The sequence below is a fragment of the Tenrec ecaudatus genome, chromosome 6, assembly GCF_050624435.1.
Source record: "Tenrec ecaudatus isolate mTenEca1 chromosome 6, mTenEca1.hap1, whole genome shotgun sequence".
NCBI lineage: Eukaryota > Metazoa > Chordata > Mammalia > Afrosoricida > Tenrecidae > Tenrec > Tenrec ecaudatus.
The window spans coordinates 323,717-342,143 of NC_134535.1; the positions used below are offsets into that span (position 1 = coordinate 323,717).

The window sequence follows — 18,427 nt, forward strand, 5'->3', positions numbered from 1 at the left end:
AGGGAGCCCGTGATTCGATGCCTCTGCACAGCTACCTTTTCACCATGTAGTCCCTGATGGGTCAACAAAGGAAACATTGGAGTTGTCCAAGATTTTGTTTTGCTTGGATTCACAATCAATGCTCATGGAGGCGGCAGTTGAGCAACCAAAGCATGTATTGCATTGGGCAAATCTGCTGCACAAGACCCCTCTGAAGTATTAGTGTAAAGATAGCACCTTGAGGACTAAGTTGAGCATGAACCAATCCATGGATTTTTCAATGGATTCATATGCATGGACAATGAATGGGGTAGGATGAAGAATTGGTGTATTTGAATTACGGTGTTGGTGAAGGATATACCATGGACTGCCAAATGAACAAAAAAAATCTGTTAAAGAATTCGCCTTAGAAGCAAGGATGGTGAGACTTTGTCTCTGTACTTTAGGTACGTGATTAGAAGGGACCAGTCCCTAAAGGAGGATATCATGTTTGGTCAAGAAGGGCAACGAGAAAGAGAGGAAAGCCGTCAGTGACATGGATGGACACAAATTGTGGTTGTTGCACAAGAGCTCAAGGATAGCAATGGCTATGAGGGTGAGGTCAGTGCTCTGGTTCTGTTAGGGTTGCTACGGGTCAGAAGTGACTCAAGAGCACCAAACTACAACAAAATAGATTTGTCTGTAGTTACATTCATGAGACCACTAGGCATGCACTGAGGGAACTGAGGACAGAGGCCACCTGGCATCTAGTGGCAAGACATCCTGTCCATCCGACTGTTTGGTGCCTCTTACACAATGGGTGGTCTCTGGAGAGCAGAGATTCTTTTGTGCCTAGGCCCTTCCCCTGTCTCTTCTGTGGGATTTTTTGTCCCTGGTCTTCTAAAATTGCTCCTTTCAGGCACCCAGCAGCTAGCTAAGCCACCAACTCAACTCCTAAGCCTGTGCATGCTCTGATTGTTGCTGTTTGCTGTTGAGTCAGCATTGACACATGACGACCTTATTTATAACAGAACTCAGCACTGCCCAGCCTTGCACCATCCTCATGACTGTTGGTATGTAGAGTCCATTGCGTCAGTGTGTCTCCTGGCGGGCTTTCACTGACTTTCTACCAAACACGACATCCTCCTATAAAGAATTAGTCTCGGAAACCCAAAAAGGGCAGTTCTACCCTATCATATAGGGTCGCTATGAATCAGCATTCTGTTTGTTTTTCTTCTTGGCTTTACCTCAGACCATTCCCCTCCCACATACTGTTTCATTGCATGTAGCTCTGCCCATTGGGAGGATTTCCCCTTAGCATTATCACTGTCTTTTAGGATTATCCCTAAGTGGGGCCTGGAGAAAAGCACCCATCCATCGTTGACACCTATGTAACAAGTTAACCCAGACCACTGCACCCCCTAAAAACGTTGCTGATGCGGTGGGATCCAAATGTTTGTAAAACTTATCTTTCACCCTCTGGAGCGCATGTATCCTGTCAAAATACCAGAGTACATGACACTTCTTGGTCATCAAGCCCAATTAACGTGAGAGAGAATCAATATAATGGATCAATGTGATTGATGCGCTATAGAATATTGAAATGATTCAGTTATCTTTGGGCTGGGGTATCACAAAGAGGATAGCTAATATAGTTTTGGGTCAATAGAGAGTTGGTTCTATGTGAATGCAAATGGCTTTTGATATTTTTTCTTGGCAGGTATAGAAAAGGATGCATTTTTTACCATCAATAATTGCACAACAGATGTCCACGTTCTACTAATCAGCTCTAAAGACACCACAACTACACATGGCTGTAATGAAAGCTAATAGTTTGCTAATTTTTTGAGACCCACTGTAATTCTCTATTCAACCTATTTTTAATGGAATCAGCCTGTAATTTATCCCAAAATGTCCATGTTGTTGTTGTTGTTAGGTGCCATCAAGTTGGTTCTGACCCATAGCAACCCACAGAAACCCTGCCCAGTCCTGCACCATCCTCACAATTGTTCCTGTGCCTGGGTCCACTGTTGCAGCCACCGTGTCAACCTCCTTGAGGGTCTGCCTCTCTTTTGCTGCCCCGTCCAATTGACCCAGCATGATGCCCAAAGGGCAATTGTCAACCCACTTATATCAAAGGTGCTAAGTTCATTCAATGTGCCAAAGAATATCTTAAATAAATAGTGCTGGCAAAGTTAGATTCCTATGTGCAGAAGAATGAAACAGGATCCATGCCTCACCACACTCTCTCACATATGTGCGCATGCGTGCACACACACACACACATTAAAAACCTAATTGTGAAAACTAAAACCATAAAACATAAGGGCATGGCTGTACAGTGTTCAACAATTAATTATCATGTTCTAGGGGAGAAAGGAGACCCCAATTCAAATATATTTCTAGAGGCACATTTGTTAAGTATTAAACAGAACAAAGACACCCATTCAGATGAGGGAGACTATCTACCGAAGTCCATAATGGCATCCAAGAATTAATAGAAAACTGGCCAATTAAATAGACATGGAGTACAAGGGGAGCTGTCACAAAAGCATAATTGCCAGCCAATCAATACTTCACAGTTGCAAACAGGATTACAGGAGAGGGAATGGGACCATGTTTGGGATGAATACCTTGTGCTAGATTGAAGAGCTGCCAACATTGGTTCAGAGACTGCCAACTAAGTCGGTCAGGATGAGACTCATGATCACATAGACTCCAACACTCAAAGTTCCATCAAGGGCACACCCAAGTAATCCCCTAAGGACTAGGCCACCCTGCCCGGACCTGGATAGGGGAGTGCTAACATTCAATTTTCTAATGTACTCCTCCTAGGAGCGAAGCTATTCATATTGTCAGTTAATGATCATTAAGAAGTCAATGAAGGCAGAATCTCTATGGAGACTCAAAAGTGATTCATGGCTCTCACGGTAAACTGTAGCCTTCCACTGGATGGTTGGTGGGTGCTGTTGAGTTGGTTCCAACTCATAGTGACCCTAGGTACACTAGAACAAAACACCACCTGGTCCTGCACCATCCTCATAATCGTTCTTGTGTTTGAGCCTATTGTCGTACCCACTGTGTCAACCTCCTCAAAGAGCCTTTCCTTTTTCACTGTCCTCTACTTTTCCAAGCATAAAGCCATTCTCCCGGACTGGTCTCCCATGACAACATGTGAAACGTAATGAGATGACATCTTGCCATCCTTGCCGCTAAGGAGCATTCTGGCTGTACCTTTTCCAAGACAGATGGGTTTGTTCTTCTGGAAGTCCACAGAACCTTCAATAGTCTTTGCCAGCATCATCACTGAAATGCATTGATAACTCTTTGGCCTCCTTTGTTCAATATTCAACTTTGTCATGCATATGAGGCAATTGAAAATACCATGGCTTAGTCCTCAAAGTAATAGCCTTGCTTTTCAACACTTTAAAGATGCACCAGAAAGATGTTTGTGTTTTATCAACTATGCTAAGACATCCAAACCAGAAAAATCATAACACATGATGGCTACCTGATAGACTGGAGAAGAATGGGAATTCCAGAGCACTTCATTGTGCGCCTGTGGAATTCATACATGGATCAAGAAATCGTTGCGCAAACAAAATGAGGGAATACTGCATGGTTTAAATCCATTAACTTAGTGCTCAGAATTTCAGCTATAATACACAGACATAACAAAAGCACAAGCAGAAAAAGACAAAAATGAAACATTTTTGTTCCTCAAAGTACATTAGTGACAAAGAAAAGATACAAGTCTACAGATTAGGATCCTATTTTTAGGAAAGTATATATATCGCTCAACACAAAAAGACAATAACCAATAAAAATACGCAAAGCTACTTAAATAGAAATTTCACCACAGAGGATATTCAAGGGACAACAATCACATTAAAAATATTATTGTCATGAGGGTGGAGGGGAGGAGAGGGGACAAAGGGAGGTGATATCAAGGGCTCAATAGAAAGTAAATGTTGGGGCCTCCAATCAAGTACTCCCTTAATGCAAGAATACTTTGCTCTATCAAGCTGGCATTCCATGATGCTCACCTTCCTGACACAATCATTGAAGGCAAAGCGGGTGCATAAGCAAATGTGGTGAAGAAAGCTGATGGTGCTGGACTATATCAAAAGATATAGCGTCTAGTATCTTAAAGGCTTGAAGGGAAACAAGCGGCCATCTAGCTCAGAAGCAACAAAGCCCACATCGGAAAAGCACGCCAACCTGTGAGATCATGAGGTGCTGAAGGGATCAGATATCAGGCATCATCAGAACAATAAATCATATCATTGTGAATGATGGGGAGTGCAGAGTGGAGAGCCAAAGCCCATTTGTAGGCCACTGGACATCCCCTTACAGAAGGGTCGCGGGGAGGAGATGAGCCAGTCAGGGTCCAATGTAGCAACGATGAAACATACAACATATATATTATTATCATTAAAAAGATAAAATCAAGACCACTGTGAGCTATTATCTCGCCTCTATTAGAATGGTAATGGTTAAAAAAACAAAAACAAAGTGTAAAGCAGAGGTGTTGGCCCGGGTTTGGCGAAACAGGGACTTTAATTCACTACTAACACGGCAAAGCTCCTGTGGAGGCAAGTTTGGCAGTTCCTCAAAAAGTTAAGCACAAAACTACCATAGGACCTCACAGTCCCAGTCCTAATTATTCACTGAGAAGAAGCAGGAGTCCAAGCACAAAGAAAACCCTGCACACTAATGTTTACTGAAGCACTGACTGTTTACTAGAGCTCAAAGGTGCAAGCAACTGAAATGCCCCTCGAAAAACGAATGGATAAGTAAAATGCGGTGCTTGCCCACAATGGTGTCTTACTGAGTCATGGGCAGCATGAAGTGTGGGTGGGCTTTGAGAACATCGTGCTGAGCGACAGAAGTCAGTCACAAGAGGGTCAATGCTCTATGCTCTCACTTGTACCTTTCAAGACTTTGAAAAGAAACCATTGCCCACCAACCATTCCTGCCTCTCCTGAGTCTGGAGAAGCTGCTTCCCACTGACATGCCATCAGAAGAGAATCTGTGCAGCAGTTTAAAACGGAAGAAGTGGGCGTGTGTCACAAATTACTGTTTTTGTAGCGTCTTCATGATATACCTGATTTTTTTGGTAGGAACTCTGGCATAGAATTTGTGGGACAACTCATGTCTATCAGAACTGTAAGGGTAAACTTGTAGGATGAAGCAAGGGAGGTAAATAAATCCACATGAGCTACCAAAAATTCACACACCCCATGATTCAGCACGCTTTCATTAATGAAAATACATGATAGCGACAAACAACTCGGATCAGAAAACAATTAGTTCAGAAAGGGTTATATGAAATAAGCAAATGTTGATTTTTAACCAAAGATTATTAGCAGTTCCCAGGGTGGGAGAGAGAGAAAGAGAGAGGAGTGTTTGTCTAGGGTGCATTATGCTTATGTTAATGTTAGTAGAATAATTTGGAAAAGGATAGCCAAATAGTTGCACAACTTCAAGAATACAATCAATGTCACTGAATTGTACACTTGGAAAATTTGAATTGCTGAAAGTTTTGTGGTGTGTATTTCCACCACGAAAGTCACTAGAACCATCCCTTCTCAGGGCCTTAGAAGTGGTCTATACTACTGAGAGATCCTAAAGTTAATGGTGTAATAATTTTATGGTAAATCATGAATTTAACAATATCGTTAAAGGGGGGAGACAATATATGTGAGGGGTCTTCAAAAGTTTGTGGAAGTATGAGTTTCAGTCTACTAAAAAATGAAAGAGAAAAGACAGTGACTACCGTGAACAACTATATACTAACAAATTAGACCATCGAGGTCAGTGGTTCTCAACCTGTGGGTCGTGACACCTTTGGGGGTCGAATGAACCTTTCTTAGGGGTCACCTGATTCATAACAGTAGCAAAATTACATTATGAGGTAGCAACAAAAATAATCTTGAGGTTGGGGTCACTACAACATGAGGAACTCTATTAAAGGGTCGTGACATGAGGAAGGGTGAGAACCACTGGTCTAGTGAACTGGACAAATTCCTAGAACCCACACATTACTTACACTTACTCTAGAAGAAATAGAAAATCTAGAGAGATGTAAGTACAAGTAAAGATCAGTAATCAAAAGCTTCCCTACAAAGAAAAGCCAAGGGTTAGATGACTTCATTGGTTAACTCTACCAAAGGTTTTTTTAAAAAGGAGACATTTACCAATTTGTTCTATGAGGTCACCCTGAATACCAAAGCCAGATAAAGATACTACAAGAAAACAAAACCACATACCAATATTCCTTATAGCTATAGAAGAAAAACCTTCAACCAAATACAAGTCAATTCTGACTCCTAGTGATCCTACAGGGCAGATTAGAACTGCTCTTGTGAATTTCTGTAAATATTAATGGGAATAGAAAGCCTCCTCTTTCTCCCAAGGAATAGCTGGTGGTTTTGAACTGCTGACTTTGTGGTTAGCAGCCCAATGAGTAACCACTAGACTACTAGGACACCCTAAAAAGCAGACTAACAGTTATACACTGTAGCCAAGTGTGATAGTTACATAATGTGGTGTCAATTTTGGACTTGAGAGTAAGATTGAAGGGGTGGAGTCTAGTCCAGCGGTTCTCAACTTGTGGGTTGCGACCTCTTTAAAGGTCAAATGACCCTTTCACAGGGATTGCCTGATTCATAACAGTATCAAAATTACAGTAATGAAGTAGCAAGGAAAATAATTTTATGGTTAGAGGATCACCACAACATGAGGAACTGTATTAAAGGGTCATGGCATTAGGAAGGTTGAGAGCCACTGGTCTTGTCTATCAATCAGATCATAGCCAATGAGACTTCTGTGTGGGCATGACTTTCTTCTAAGAATTCTGGGAAATCTTTTTTTTTTCCCTCCTTGGAGCTGGGAGAGACTCTCAGCTCACTTCCTTGGAGACGCTCTACTGACAAGGCTGACTCCCTGTGAGACATCCCTGAAGAGAAGCCACATGGACCTAGCCTGATGCAGCCCTGGGTGCTGGAGAAGCCACGTAGAGATCCCTGCCAGCGCTGATATGCTTATAATGCCACTGGATCCAAAGACTTTCTACCCACTGAGCTGTGATTGTCCTGCACTTGGTGTCATTGAATGTGTTTCATGAGTCTAAAGAGGGCTTTATAGATCGATATCAGACATATAGGTTAATATCGGACTTAAGGACTTTATCTGGACTGGGCTGGGATGTTTTCTCAATAATCAACTGCTCTTGTATATAAAATTCTTTCTTTTATGAGAAAGATGAGTTTTCTATGGATTTGTTTCTCTAGTCTACCCAGACTAACACATCAAGTGAGTTTATCTCAAGAATGCAAGGGTGGTTCAACATATGGAAATCAATCGATATAATATTCCACATTAATATTATGAGAAGAAAAGGTGCATATTCATCTCCATTAATGCAGAAAGGGAATTTGACTAAATTCAGCATCCTTTCATGTTGAAAACATTCATGAAACTTCAAACAGAAGGAAACTTCCACAACATAATAACGGCTATTTGTGGAACACCCCAGTTACTATCATGCTCAATGCCAGAAGACTGAGAGTTCTTCCCTAACACCAGGAACAAGACACAGGTGCCCACCTTACTTTCAGCATGTCTACCAGTACTACAAGTTCTAGCCAGCAACTACTTAAGAACATACATAAAAGAAGTTCAAACTGGATATGAAGAAGTAAAATCATCTCTGTCTGTAGATTACATGCTTTTATATGTTTAAGAAACCAATTAAGAGTAACAACTATATCCACATGGAAGAAGCACACCAGCCTGCTTTATCCAAAGACTGTAAATAATAAAGTCTCAGATTGAAGGAAGGAACAGTATTAGAGCTTAAATTCTGAGTACTCAATTTGCAGAAGGCTATGCTTGACAGTAAAACCCAAAAATCCATTTACAGAATCCTCACTTGGATTAAGCCTCCAGTGAACTCCTTCTGACTATTGACCAGGGATGTGAAGAGCCTTACTAGCAGACACAATGCCTTGGAAAGTAGATGAATGCAGATATAGTTAGGTTAAAATTTAACACCTTATCACTTCTTCTCCCTTTAGGTCCATTTCATTATTTTCTATGATTTTTTTCAACGGAAGTTTTTCCATGTTTTATTTTGTAATTGGGTTTTTGTTTTATTTTGTTTCTGCAAGTTTTTCTCTATGTGAAATCCAGGAAAAGTAAATCGCTAGAGACAGTAACTAGATTAATACTTTCTTGGGGTTATGGCAGGGGAGGTAGGGGGCAAGGAACAGAGAGAGCTAATATCAATAAGCATGAGGAAGAAGAAAATGCCCTAAAATTCTTTGTAGTAATGATTGCCCAACTCTTTTTAACTATGCTTAGACTTTTTAAATTTATGATATGTCAATTATATGTAAATAAGCCTATTAAAATTTTTATTAAAACCTGTTAGAGTTTATAAATAAATTCAGCTGAATTGCAGAATACACAATCAACACACAACTAATTGTATTAGGAGTTTCAAAAAAGTTGGTGGGAAAATTATATTATCTTTTTAACTCTGTATTTCCTTGAACTACTTAGAACCTTTTTGGCAGTTGTACAAATAAAACAAGGGGGTACTGGCATGATTTAAAATCAGGAAGGGGAAAAATTAAACAAACAAATAAGTAAAAATAATTTTAAAAATTAATAAAATCAGGGATTGTCAGGGTTGCATCCTCACACCATAACTGCTTAACCTGTATACTGAGCAAACAATCAGGGATATATAAGGAAGGTATATAAAGAAGAATGGGGATCAGGATCAGAGGAAGGCTTATTAACCTGTCATATCCAGAAGACACAATGTTGCTTATAGAAAATGAAGAGGGCTTGAGACACTTACTGACGAAGATTGAGAATTGCAGCCTTTAGTATGGATTACAACTCGGTGTAAAGCAAACCAAAATACAACTGGACAAATGGGTAATGTCATGATCAACAGAGAAGAGAGTGAAGTTGCCAAAGATTGCCTTTTGCTCACAGAAGTTGCAGTCACGAGATCAAATGACACTTTGCATTGGGTAGATTTGCTGCACAAGACCTCCTTAGACTGATGACAAGAATATTACTTAGAGGACTAACGTGCACCTGACCCAAGTCATGGGATTTTCAATTGCCTCATATATATGTGAAAGTTGGACATTTAATTATGGTGTTGGCAAAGAATACTGAAAATACCATGTACTACCAAATGAACAAACAAACCTGTCTCGGAAGAAGTACAGCCTGAATCCTCTTTAGAGGCAAAGTGGGTGAGAGTTTGTCTCAGGTACTTTGGCCATGTTGTCAGGAGAATGAGTCCCTGGAAAAGGGCATCATGCTTGGTAAAGCAGAGAGGCAGCAAGAGAGGAAGGCATAAGGTGAGAGGGATTGACTTAGTGGCTGCAACAATGGGCTTAAACAAAAGAACAATCTTGAGGACGACACAGGACCAGACAGGGTCCCCGTTCTGTGGTAGGAAGAGTCACTTTGAGTAGAAGCTGGCTTTCCGGCACCAAACAGCAGCAGCAGTAATGGACACTCTCCAAGGGAGATGAACAAAAGCCTTCCACTTACAATAGCACCATAAAGAATGGAATCCTGAAGGATAAATTTAATCAAGCAGACAGAAAAATTCAAGACAAAGTCTTACTAATGGAAATGAAATAGTCAAGGAAACGGAAAGACAGCTAATAACAGATTGAAAGACTAAAATAGTTAAAAATATCAGTACAACCCAAGGCTAACTGCAAAGTCAATGAGATCCTATCAAAATCCCAACAGTATTTTTCAGGGAAAAATCCATCCTAAGTTCTTAAGAAACTTCAGGGGTCCCCAAATAGCTGGAATAATCTTGAAAAGGAAAATCATAATTGTAGCACCATAATTTCACGTTTCAAAATCAACTCCAATGCTACATTAATCAAAACTATGTGGTTCTGACATTGTAGATATACACACAGACCAATGAAATAGAATAGAGGGTACAGAAATAAACTCACATATATGTGATCACATTATTTTTTATTAGAGTGACATTCAATGAGGAAAACTCACTCACTGCCACTCTTTCCATTCCAACTCAGAAGAGCCTAGAAGACAGGGTGGAATTGCCCCTTTGGGTTTCCAAGACTGTCGCTCTTTGAGAGCAGAACACCTCCTCTTTCTCCCAAGAAACCGCAGGTGGCTTAGAACTTCTGACCTTGGGATTAGCAGTTTGAAGTATAACCCACTATGTCACCAGGGATCCTTCAGCAGGGAAGGACAACTGCCTTTTTTTAAATTTATTTTTTACCAAATATACCAAGACAGCTGGATTTTCACAAGCAAAAGAATGAGAATGAACCCATACCTCATGTCCTATACAAAAATTAGCTTGAAATGGATCCAAGACCTAAATCTAGAAGCTAAAACAATAATGCGAGACCCAAAGTTCACTGATAGGATTTCATATCCTATGTTTTAACTACCACTTAATAAAATACTACTTGGGTTTTGATGGGACGTCAAAAAAAAAAAACCTACAGTTGCCTGGAAAGGCAAATCATATAGTCCTCCTCTTCACCTACATATCTGTGTGAGAGTAGTTTTTCTCAGTACCTCTTAAGCTAAACAAATGCAGAATCAAGCAAGGGAATCTATAAAGCTAGACATTCAAGTAATTTGCAAACACCTGTAAACAAAGCAGCTCTGTTCATTGATTTTTATGAACATTATACTCTTTGTGTTGTGACATAGTGGATCACACATGGGCTGCTAACCACACGGCTGGCAGTATAAGCACACCAGCAGCTCCTCGGGAGAAAGATGCCATTTTCTGCTCCCATAAAAACGTACGGCCTCAGAAACCCAGGGTCACTATGAGTCGGAACCCCAATGGCCGTGAGTGCTTGTTTCTTTTTATGCTAACATTTAGTCATCTTATTTTTGGTCAGTGAATTAAGAACTATTTCACAAGAATGAGAATCACAGACAAGCACCTTGCTCAAAACTCCCTAGCTGGCCTTCTCCCTCCCACTGCATTGGCAGTCCCACATGCCCACAGGCAGCATGGTGAGCAGACCTCACAAAGGTGAGTCGGCATTTTTTCTGGGACCTGCCATTTTTTAATCCAGAGTGAAGGTGGCCTGAATCTCCCAGGATTTCTTTCCTTTCATAGGAATTTCAGAACGATATGAGCAATTCCAGCTTGGGGGCAGCCTGAACAAAAGCATGAAGGTCAGTCGGCACAACGTTCACCAGGCCTGCCACCTCCCCGAAACACTCCCCCCATCCTGGTGTCTGCTCATGACCCCGTCTGTGGGGTCTGTGTGGCATCTTTGTGCTTCACGTTGTTTTTGTCATCCTCACAATCCATGCTTCTGTTCGAATCCACTGTTGCCACCGCTGCGCCAATCCATTTTGTGGATCGAAGGTCTTCCTCTTTTTTGCTGATCCTCTAACTTTTCCGGGGACTGGTCTCTCCTGATAATATGTCCGAAGTACAGGAGACCTAGTCTCTCCATCCCTGCTTTTAAGGGACATTTCTGGCTGTACTCTTTCCAACACAAACGTGTTTGTTGTTCTGGTGGTCCATGGTATATGTAATACTCTTCCCTAACACCATCATTCAGATGCAGCAATTCTTCTCCATTTTCCTTGTTCATTTCCCAGCTTCCACATGCCCATGGGCCGATGGAAAATGCCCTGTCTTGGCTCATTAGTACCTTAGTCCTCAAAGTGCTCTTTAACACTTCTGAGAGATCTGTGCAGCAGATTTCCCCAATGGAATCCGTTCTTTGATCCTGACGACTTCCACCTTTTCTTCCTTTAGCATGATGTCTGTTGGCCCAGTTGTGCAGATGTTTGCTTTCTTTACATTGAGTTGTGATGCACACTGAAGGCTGTAAGTGCTTCCAGTCTTCTTCACCAGCAAGCACGGTAGTGATATTGTGGGTCGTTGGTGAGTCTTCCAATGCCACAACCTGTCACCACAGTCCAGTTTCTCAGACAATTTGCTCAGTGTCAGGTGGAAGCAGCATGGTGGAAAGACAGCCTTGGCACATGCCTTCCCTGATTTTAAGCCGTGCCGTTTCCTTGTACTTAGTCCCAACAAGCCTTTGGGTTGCGTGCAGGTTTCGCATGAGCACATTTAAGTGTTTTGAAATTGCACTCTTCACAATGTTATCTATAATTTGTTATTATCTACACAGTTGACTGCCTTTGCATGGTCGATAAAACACAGATAAACATCATTCTAGGACTCTCCGTTTCAGCCACGCTCCATCCACGTGGGCAGTGGTAGTGCTCGTTCCATATCTTCTTTGGGATCTGGTCTGAACCTCTGGTGGTGCCCTGTCAATGCACTGCATATATCACAATGTACACACGTCTCCCTCTTAAACAGCTCAATTTGATTTTTGTTCCTTAAAGTGAGAAATCTTTTTTTAAAAATTAAAAGTCTCCTAATTGGTAAGGACATCATTCAAAGCTCCCCAGGGACACCCAGAAAGAAGTCCCCATTGCTATCCCCGGGAAGCTTTCATCAACCATAATTTTCTAATGTGCTTGAAGCCAGGAAACGCTGGCTTTGACTGCAGGCCAGGAATGACCTTAAGCCGGCAATGTTCCACGTGCCATCAGTGAGCAAGGAACAAACGGCTTCCTGGAGCACGAGCTGTTTTCGTTCCCAGGAAGCATCCAGCTCCAGTCCGGGAAGGGTCGGAGTGGTGTGTCCGTGTCTGCACCCCTCAAGAGAAGTCCCAGGCCCACTGCCTTTCCCTTCCAGTCACAGGAGCTGTGTCTGCACATAGTTACACGTAGGGAGCTGCTTCTCTTACTTCCAACATGTCATCTTGGTTGTGTGGAATAAGGATTGTCTCTGACCATGTCCCCTGGCCATCTTATTCCCGTGTTAGAAATCATGGCTATAAAAAATGTAATTGGCACTAATACACAAGTTATTCTTAGAACTGAAGGGTGAAGGAGGGCAGGTTTGGGTTGGGGAAGGGGGATCGTTTGGGTTGAGCTCGGGGAGCAGCTAAGAAGAAGTCCAGAAAGCAATCTCTTCAAGTGTATATATGTATAAATGTATATATATATTTATTTGTTTATTGATTCTCTCTCTTTTCTCACTGAGTCTGTTGAGGATCAAGCAGGTCAGAGGGAGGAGGTAGGTTCGGAGATCTCTATTTCTTCTATGTCATAATAGCTCCTGCCCTTTAAGGTCTCTATGAGGAACCGAAGGCGTTTGGCAAAAGACAGTGCTTGGGAAGGAGTGGTAGGAGGAGGGGGGGGAGGTGGAGGTTGTAGGGGTTTGTTCGAGTGTGAGTGTGGGGGTGGGTGGGTGGGTGGGTGTGCAGGAGGAGACTGAGGCGAGGGCGGAGGCAGGGATGGAGGTGGGGGTGGGGGTTGGACTGCAGGCATATGTGGGGGTTTGGCTTGAGGAGGGCGTTGGTAATACCAAGGAGGATGAGAGGAGGACTGGGCAGTGGGGGGCCGAAGAGGAACTTTTACAGGTGTCGGAGGGGGAGGGGTGCCAGGTTGAACATTGTGCAAGACGTTAGAACCAATCTTGGAAGCGATCCAGTCCAGGTACGACCAGGTCGATGTGTAGACACCAGGACGCTTGGCGCGGGCACAGCCTACCCCCCAGCTTGTGATTCCCACGACCACGAAGATGTTTTCCACGTTGTCTTTGCACATGAGTGGCCCGCCACTGTCCCCCTGCCCAGAAGGACATAGAGGTCACTGTCTGGCAGTTACCTGCTCTGCCCATTGGCACTATGGGACTCAGGGAAGACAATCTGCAGCCCTGTGGTTGGTTTCCTGGTTCCCTGAGGGTGCTGGTTGAAGAGGGTGGAGGTGGAGGTACATGTAGTGGTCGGTAAAGGTGAAGGTGAAGGTGGAGGTGGTGCCAACAGCTCCAGGGAGGGCTCAAAAGGGTGTGAATTGTCACAGGTTTCCTTGTAATGAGAACAGAAGTTTCACCTGATAGGAGCCTGAGCATGTGCGTGGCTTCAAGTGTTTGTGTTGGGGCGTGGGGGAGATGGGCAGCTCAGTCTGCTCTCTGGGGGCCGAGTGTGTGTGCAGGAGGACGTGCTCAAAGTGGGGGTTGGTTCTTTGTAGGAGTTGCTGGTTGGAGCCCCTCCCGCCCTCATTATGATGGCACAAGAGAGTCACAGGAGAAGGGCCTAGGTGGAGAAAGGTGATAGTTGAGATGCCCCCTGAGGGCCTGGGGACCTGCAGGAGCCTCACAAGGGAGAGGGACTCTGGTACCTGGGCATCCGGGGGAAGGTTACCTGGCAGGTGTCAATGTTGCCTTCAGGATAGCCTGCGCACACTTGGGTTGAGCGAATGCGCCCGTTATACCATTCGGTCGAGTTGCATAACTCCAGGTCAATGAGGCTCACGCGGGCTTCCCGCAGCACGGGTGATGGCCTGAGGGCTGTAGCCAGGTGGTGAGTGGTCAGTGGTCACTGAGATGCCTTCAGAAGATGCCAACTTCCCCCTCCCATGAACCCCCTTGTCCTCCTGTGATGCTGTTTAAACCTCAGAGCTTGTCATGACACTTGGCCATCAGTCACTCAGGCAAGTCCATACCCGTGGCCTTTCCTGTACATTCCTGAGAGGAAGGGAATGCCCACACAAAGAACACTCAGTCCCAAGAAGGGCGGAGGTGGAGGTGGATGAACATAAGGGATGAAGAGCTGGTGGGCCGGGCAGAAGGGGGTGGGTGGGTGGACAGATGACAGTCCGATGGTGGCTGGAGGATGGGTATATGGAGCTGAAGAGATGGAGGACACGGTGAAGATGGATTCCGGGAGCTAATTGCAGTGTCAGTAATAGTCAGCAGGTAGTGAGTTTTCAGGCATCATTGCACTTACGTCTCAGAACCACCTACTGGGTCAGGGTGCTGGTGCTGCCGCCACTCAGTGCGGATATGGGAGCACCGCCTGCCCCACACGTCAGGAGGGCTGGGGGCGGGACTTGGACCCAATTACCCGCTGGACTCCAGACACACCCCGCAGCCTAAGCGTCTCTCTCTGGAGGAGACGTGAGTGGTTCTCCTGGAGTGAGGTGAGTCCCCGCACAGCGTTTTCCTGTAGCTGTGCCACCGCCCACAGGCAGACCACAGGCGTCAGCGCCAAGCGGCCCGCCCCGTCCTCCCTGCCACTGGCGCGATTCTAACCCAGCAACCCTAGAGGGCAGCCTTGAGTCGGTCCCGGAGATGGGGGGTCGGGGGAGGAGTCGGAGGTGGTGGAGGCCTCAGATGTGTCTGGGAGCAGACCGCCCCATCTGTACAGTGTGGAGGAACTGGTGACCTTCCGGCTAGCGGAGGAAGGCCTGAAATGGCCATGAGGTCAAGTCAGAATCTCCTCACAGCCTCCATACTGCGGCTGTGGCCCACCCCACGCAGCCAACCCTGCGTCTGACCGGACAGATCCCAGGAATGAGCACAGCTGTGCCCTCCTCCCTGGGGTCCTCCAGACAAACACGAGCCCCCACTTCCTGAGAGCAGAAGAAACAAGGTGGTGCCTGGTTACCACCCCCAAGTGCTCTAAACAGAGTCATGTTAGAAGATCCCAGACAGAAGGGGAGGAGACAATGCGGGACAGACCACACATTATAAAAGACACCAGGCATCCTGGTCAGCTAGAGACTGGTGGGACCTCCAACATTATGGCCCTTAGTCAGCCTTCAACTCAGAAACTGAATGCACCCTGTGTCAGGGTGATAGCAATCCGGAAGATCAGTTAAAGTTAAGAGGGCGTTCCTAACCCAGGGGCACAGAGTAGGGGTTGAGAGAGGAGGAGGGACAGGAAAGGGAGCAGGAAACAGGGAGGAAGATGCTACACTGCGAGGAACGCAACCAATGTGACAGGCAAAATGCAGATGAACTGCTGACTGGAAAGCTTCATAGAATCCACAATAACAAGTTTTAAAAATTTTGTTGATTAAAAAAATTATTTTTAAACCCACAAATGACTGAATTGCCTTGAATTAGGCAAGCCTACGTTTTCCACCATCAGCAGGAAAAGAGAGATTGAGTACTGAGTAAGTTTCAGTCATATCTTCACACTCCTTGTGTGATTGTGAGACAATGGCCCTTTATAGGGTAATTGCTGTCCTTGATCTTTAGATGGGGGTGGGGCTGGGCACAGGTACCCAAGACTCAAAGCCATGCCATGGCATCAACAAGGGCAATGGTGCTAGGTTACACCTGGGCCTCTCTGGGAAGCGAGGCCGGTGTGGAAGAATCGCCCTGCTCACTTCCTACTCATCTGGTACCCAGAGAGATCTGGGTAAGTCTGGGCAGGAGGTTCTCTGGGTACCCAGGCAGGAGGCTGAATGGCCAAGGACAGAGGTCTGGGGAGACAGCCACAGCCCACCTCCAATGTCAGGGCCCCATGGGAGCTCAGTTCTGAGGAGTCTAAGACACCATGACACACACCTGCCACTTCCCTCTCCTAGTGCTCAGGTGAGCCCAATGGTGGAGGCAGTGCTGGCCAAAGGTGGGACCACGGCCCCAGGGGGCGGAGGAGTGCCTGGTGGGAGACAGTAGGGAAAGGCTGGGACCTGGACACCAGAGAATGCTACATCCTGGAGACCCTGACCTCGCCCTGCTGCGTACAGATGAGGAAACTGAGGCCAGAGCCCTCTAGGGTTGCTCTCCACGTGTTGTTTCAGGGCCTTCTAGTTCCCAGATTCCGGCAGCTGGGCCTTGGGCCCTCAGGTAGCAGGATGCAGCCTCCGGCAGGGAACTCCCACCTCAACGCTAGCCACTCCTCAGAGAGCTGTTCTGGAGCTTGAGATGGCTCCGGTGAAGCCGCAGGCACACACACCCCTCCCCCGGGAGGCCCAACACTCACCGCTCTGGTGTACATATCCCCAGCCAGCCACCCAGCAGGCCTGGGGAATGGTGGGGGGCCCTGCCTTGAAACGGGGCAGGCAGGCTGGTCCGATGAAGGAGCCACAGGGGACAGGCGGGGTGACCTTCAGGAGGGCAATGTCGTTCTGCTCCAGGGCAGAGCTGTACTTCTCGTGGATGACAATCTTCTCCACAAACCGCTCCTGCATCGGTGGCTTCACAGGCATGTTGTGCCCATAGATCACCTCACTTGCCCCAAAAATCAGTCGCCAATGGTACACCTTGCTGTGGACAGAGGGGGGCCACGTGAAGGCCAGCTGGATCTGAGCCCCTTCCCCAGCCAGGGCCCTGTCAGCCCACCCTCATCTGGTCACCTCTTGGCCAAGACCACCCCAAGGAGAGTGAAGAGAGACCCCTGGAGAACATTCCTGTTCCCGTCCCCAAGCGTACTTCTTGTTGGCGAAGCAGTGAGCGGCAGTCAGCACCCAGTGGGAGTTCAGCAGGACGCCCCCGCATGAGTGGTACCGCCGGCTGTTGTAGAAGGTGAAGAACTGGACGCTGACCATCCAGGGCCAGGCCCCAATGGGCGCGGTCTGCCCTCCCACGATGCGCACGCCCCCTTGCTGGTTCTGCCGGAACCGTAACCCACAGGGGCCACTGAGGAGAGACATGCTACAGTCAAGGCAGGACGGGGCACTGTCCTTGTGCTTACATGGGGGGCAGGAGGGGCAGTAGGTGACACATGGAGCTCGCTGGCCACTCAAGGAGTGGCATTCCTTGGGTGGGAGGGGTAGTCCTGAGGTTCTCAGGAATGGTTAGGGGCTATGATTTCTTGGGGGTTGTGGGTAGAGTCACAGGTGGGAAAAGAGGATAGAGAGACAGGCTGTAGGGTGGGCTGTCAGGTCCTAGAAGTATGGGAGCACCTTGGGCAGAGAGGGAGAGTAGAGGTAGGGGGACAGGCTCTGAAAGTATTAATACCCTGGGGTCTTAAGAGCAAAATCTAGGTTCAGATTGCGGATGAGCCAGGGGACGTTGGGTCTGCCGGGGTGGGCTGGACAGTGGGGCGGGGGGACAGGAAGAGTAGCCATAGGTAGATAAGCAGCCCGCAGGTGTGGAGCACAATTGAAGCACTGGGGTCTCCAGGTGAGGTCATATAGGTTAGTATTCTGGGGCCTTTAGGGTCAACTACAGGTAGGGGCTCTCAGCTCTTTATGTGAGGACAGGGGTTCTGGGAACCAGTTCTTAGTGTCTAAGAAGCAGTGGATCTTTCCTGGGGGAGCATCTCCGGGGGTCCTGGGAGCTCCAGGAACCAAGGGGACCACCTCAGAAGCAAACCAGCACAACTGGGGGACTAGGGCTCCAGATCTATCAATGCTGTGTCCAGGGATGGGGGTGGTGTCTCAGGAGCCAGAGGGCCAGGAGACTGCTAAGGTCTAAACTCTGTCCCTTCCCCCAGCCCTGGGCAGAAGGAGCATGGGTGGGGCCAGTTCGTCAGAAGACACTCTGACCCCCTCCAGGTGCGCCAGACACTTACTCACACGTGGTGTTATCTTTGGCAACCACAGATACTGCCAAAACCAGCAGAATGGCAGTTGGCAGCATCTCCACCAT

The 18,427-nt window shown here is 46.1% G+C and overlaps 1 protein-coding gene across 1 annotated transcript; it reads right to left on the bottom strand.

Annotated features, from left to right (window-relative positions):
- Nucleotides 1-13,104: 13,104 nt before the first annotated feature.
- On the bottom strand, nucleotides 13,105-18,427 carry ACR (acrosin). The gene is made up of 5 exons (XM_075552593.1): nucleotides 18,351-18,427; nucleotides 17,267-17,473; nucleotides 16,818-17,101; nucleotides 14,247-14,392; nucleotides 13,105-13,671 (listed from the first exon to the last, which is right to left on the bottom strand). Exons 1-5 carry the CDS (start codon nucleotides 18,425-18,427, stop codon nucleotides 13,105-13,107), a joined length of 1,281 nt encoding a protein of 426 aa, XP_075408708.1.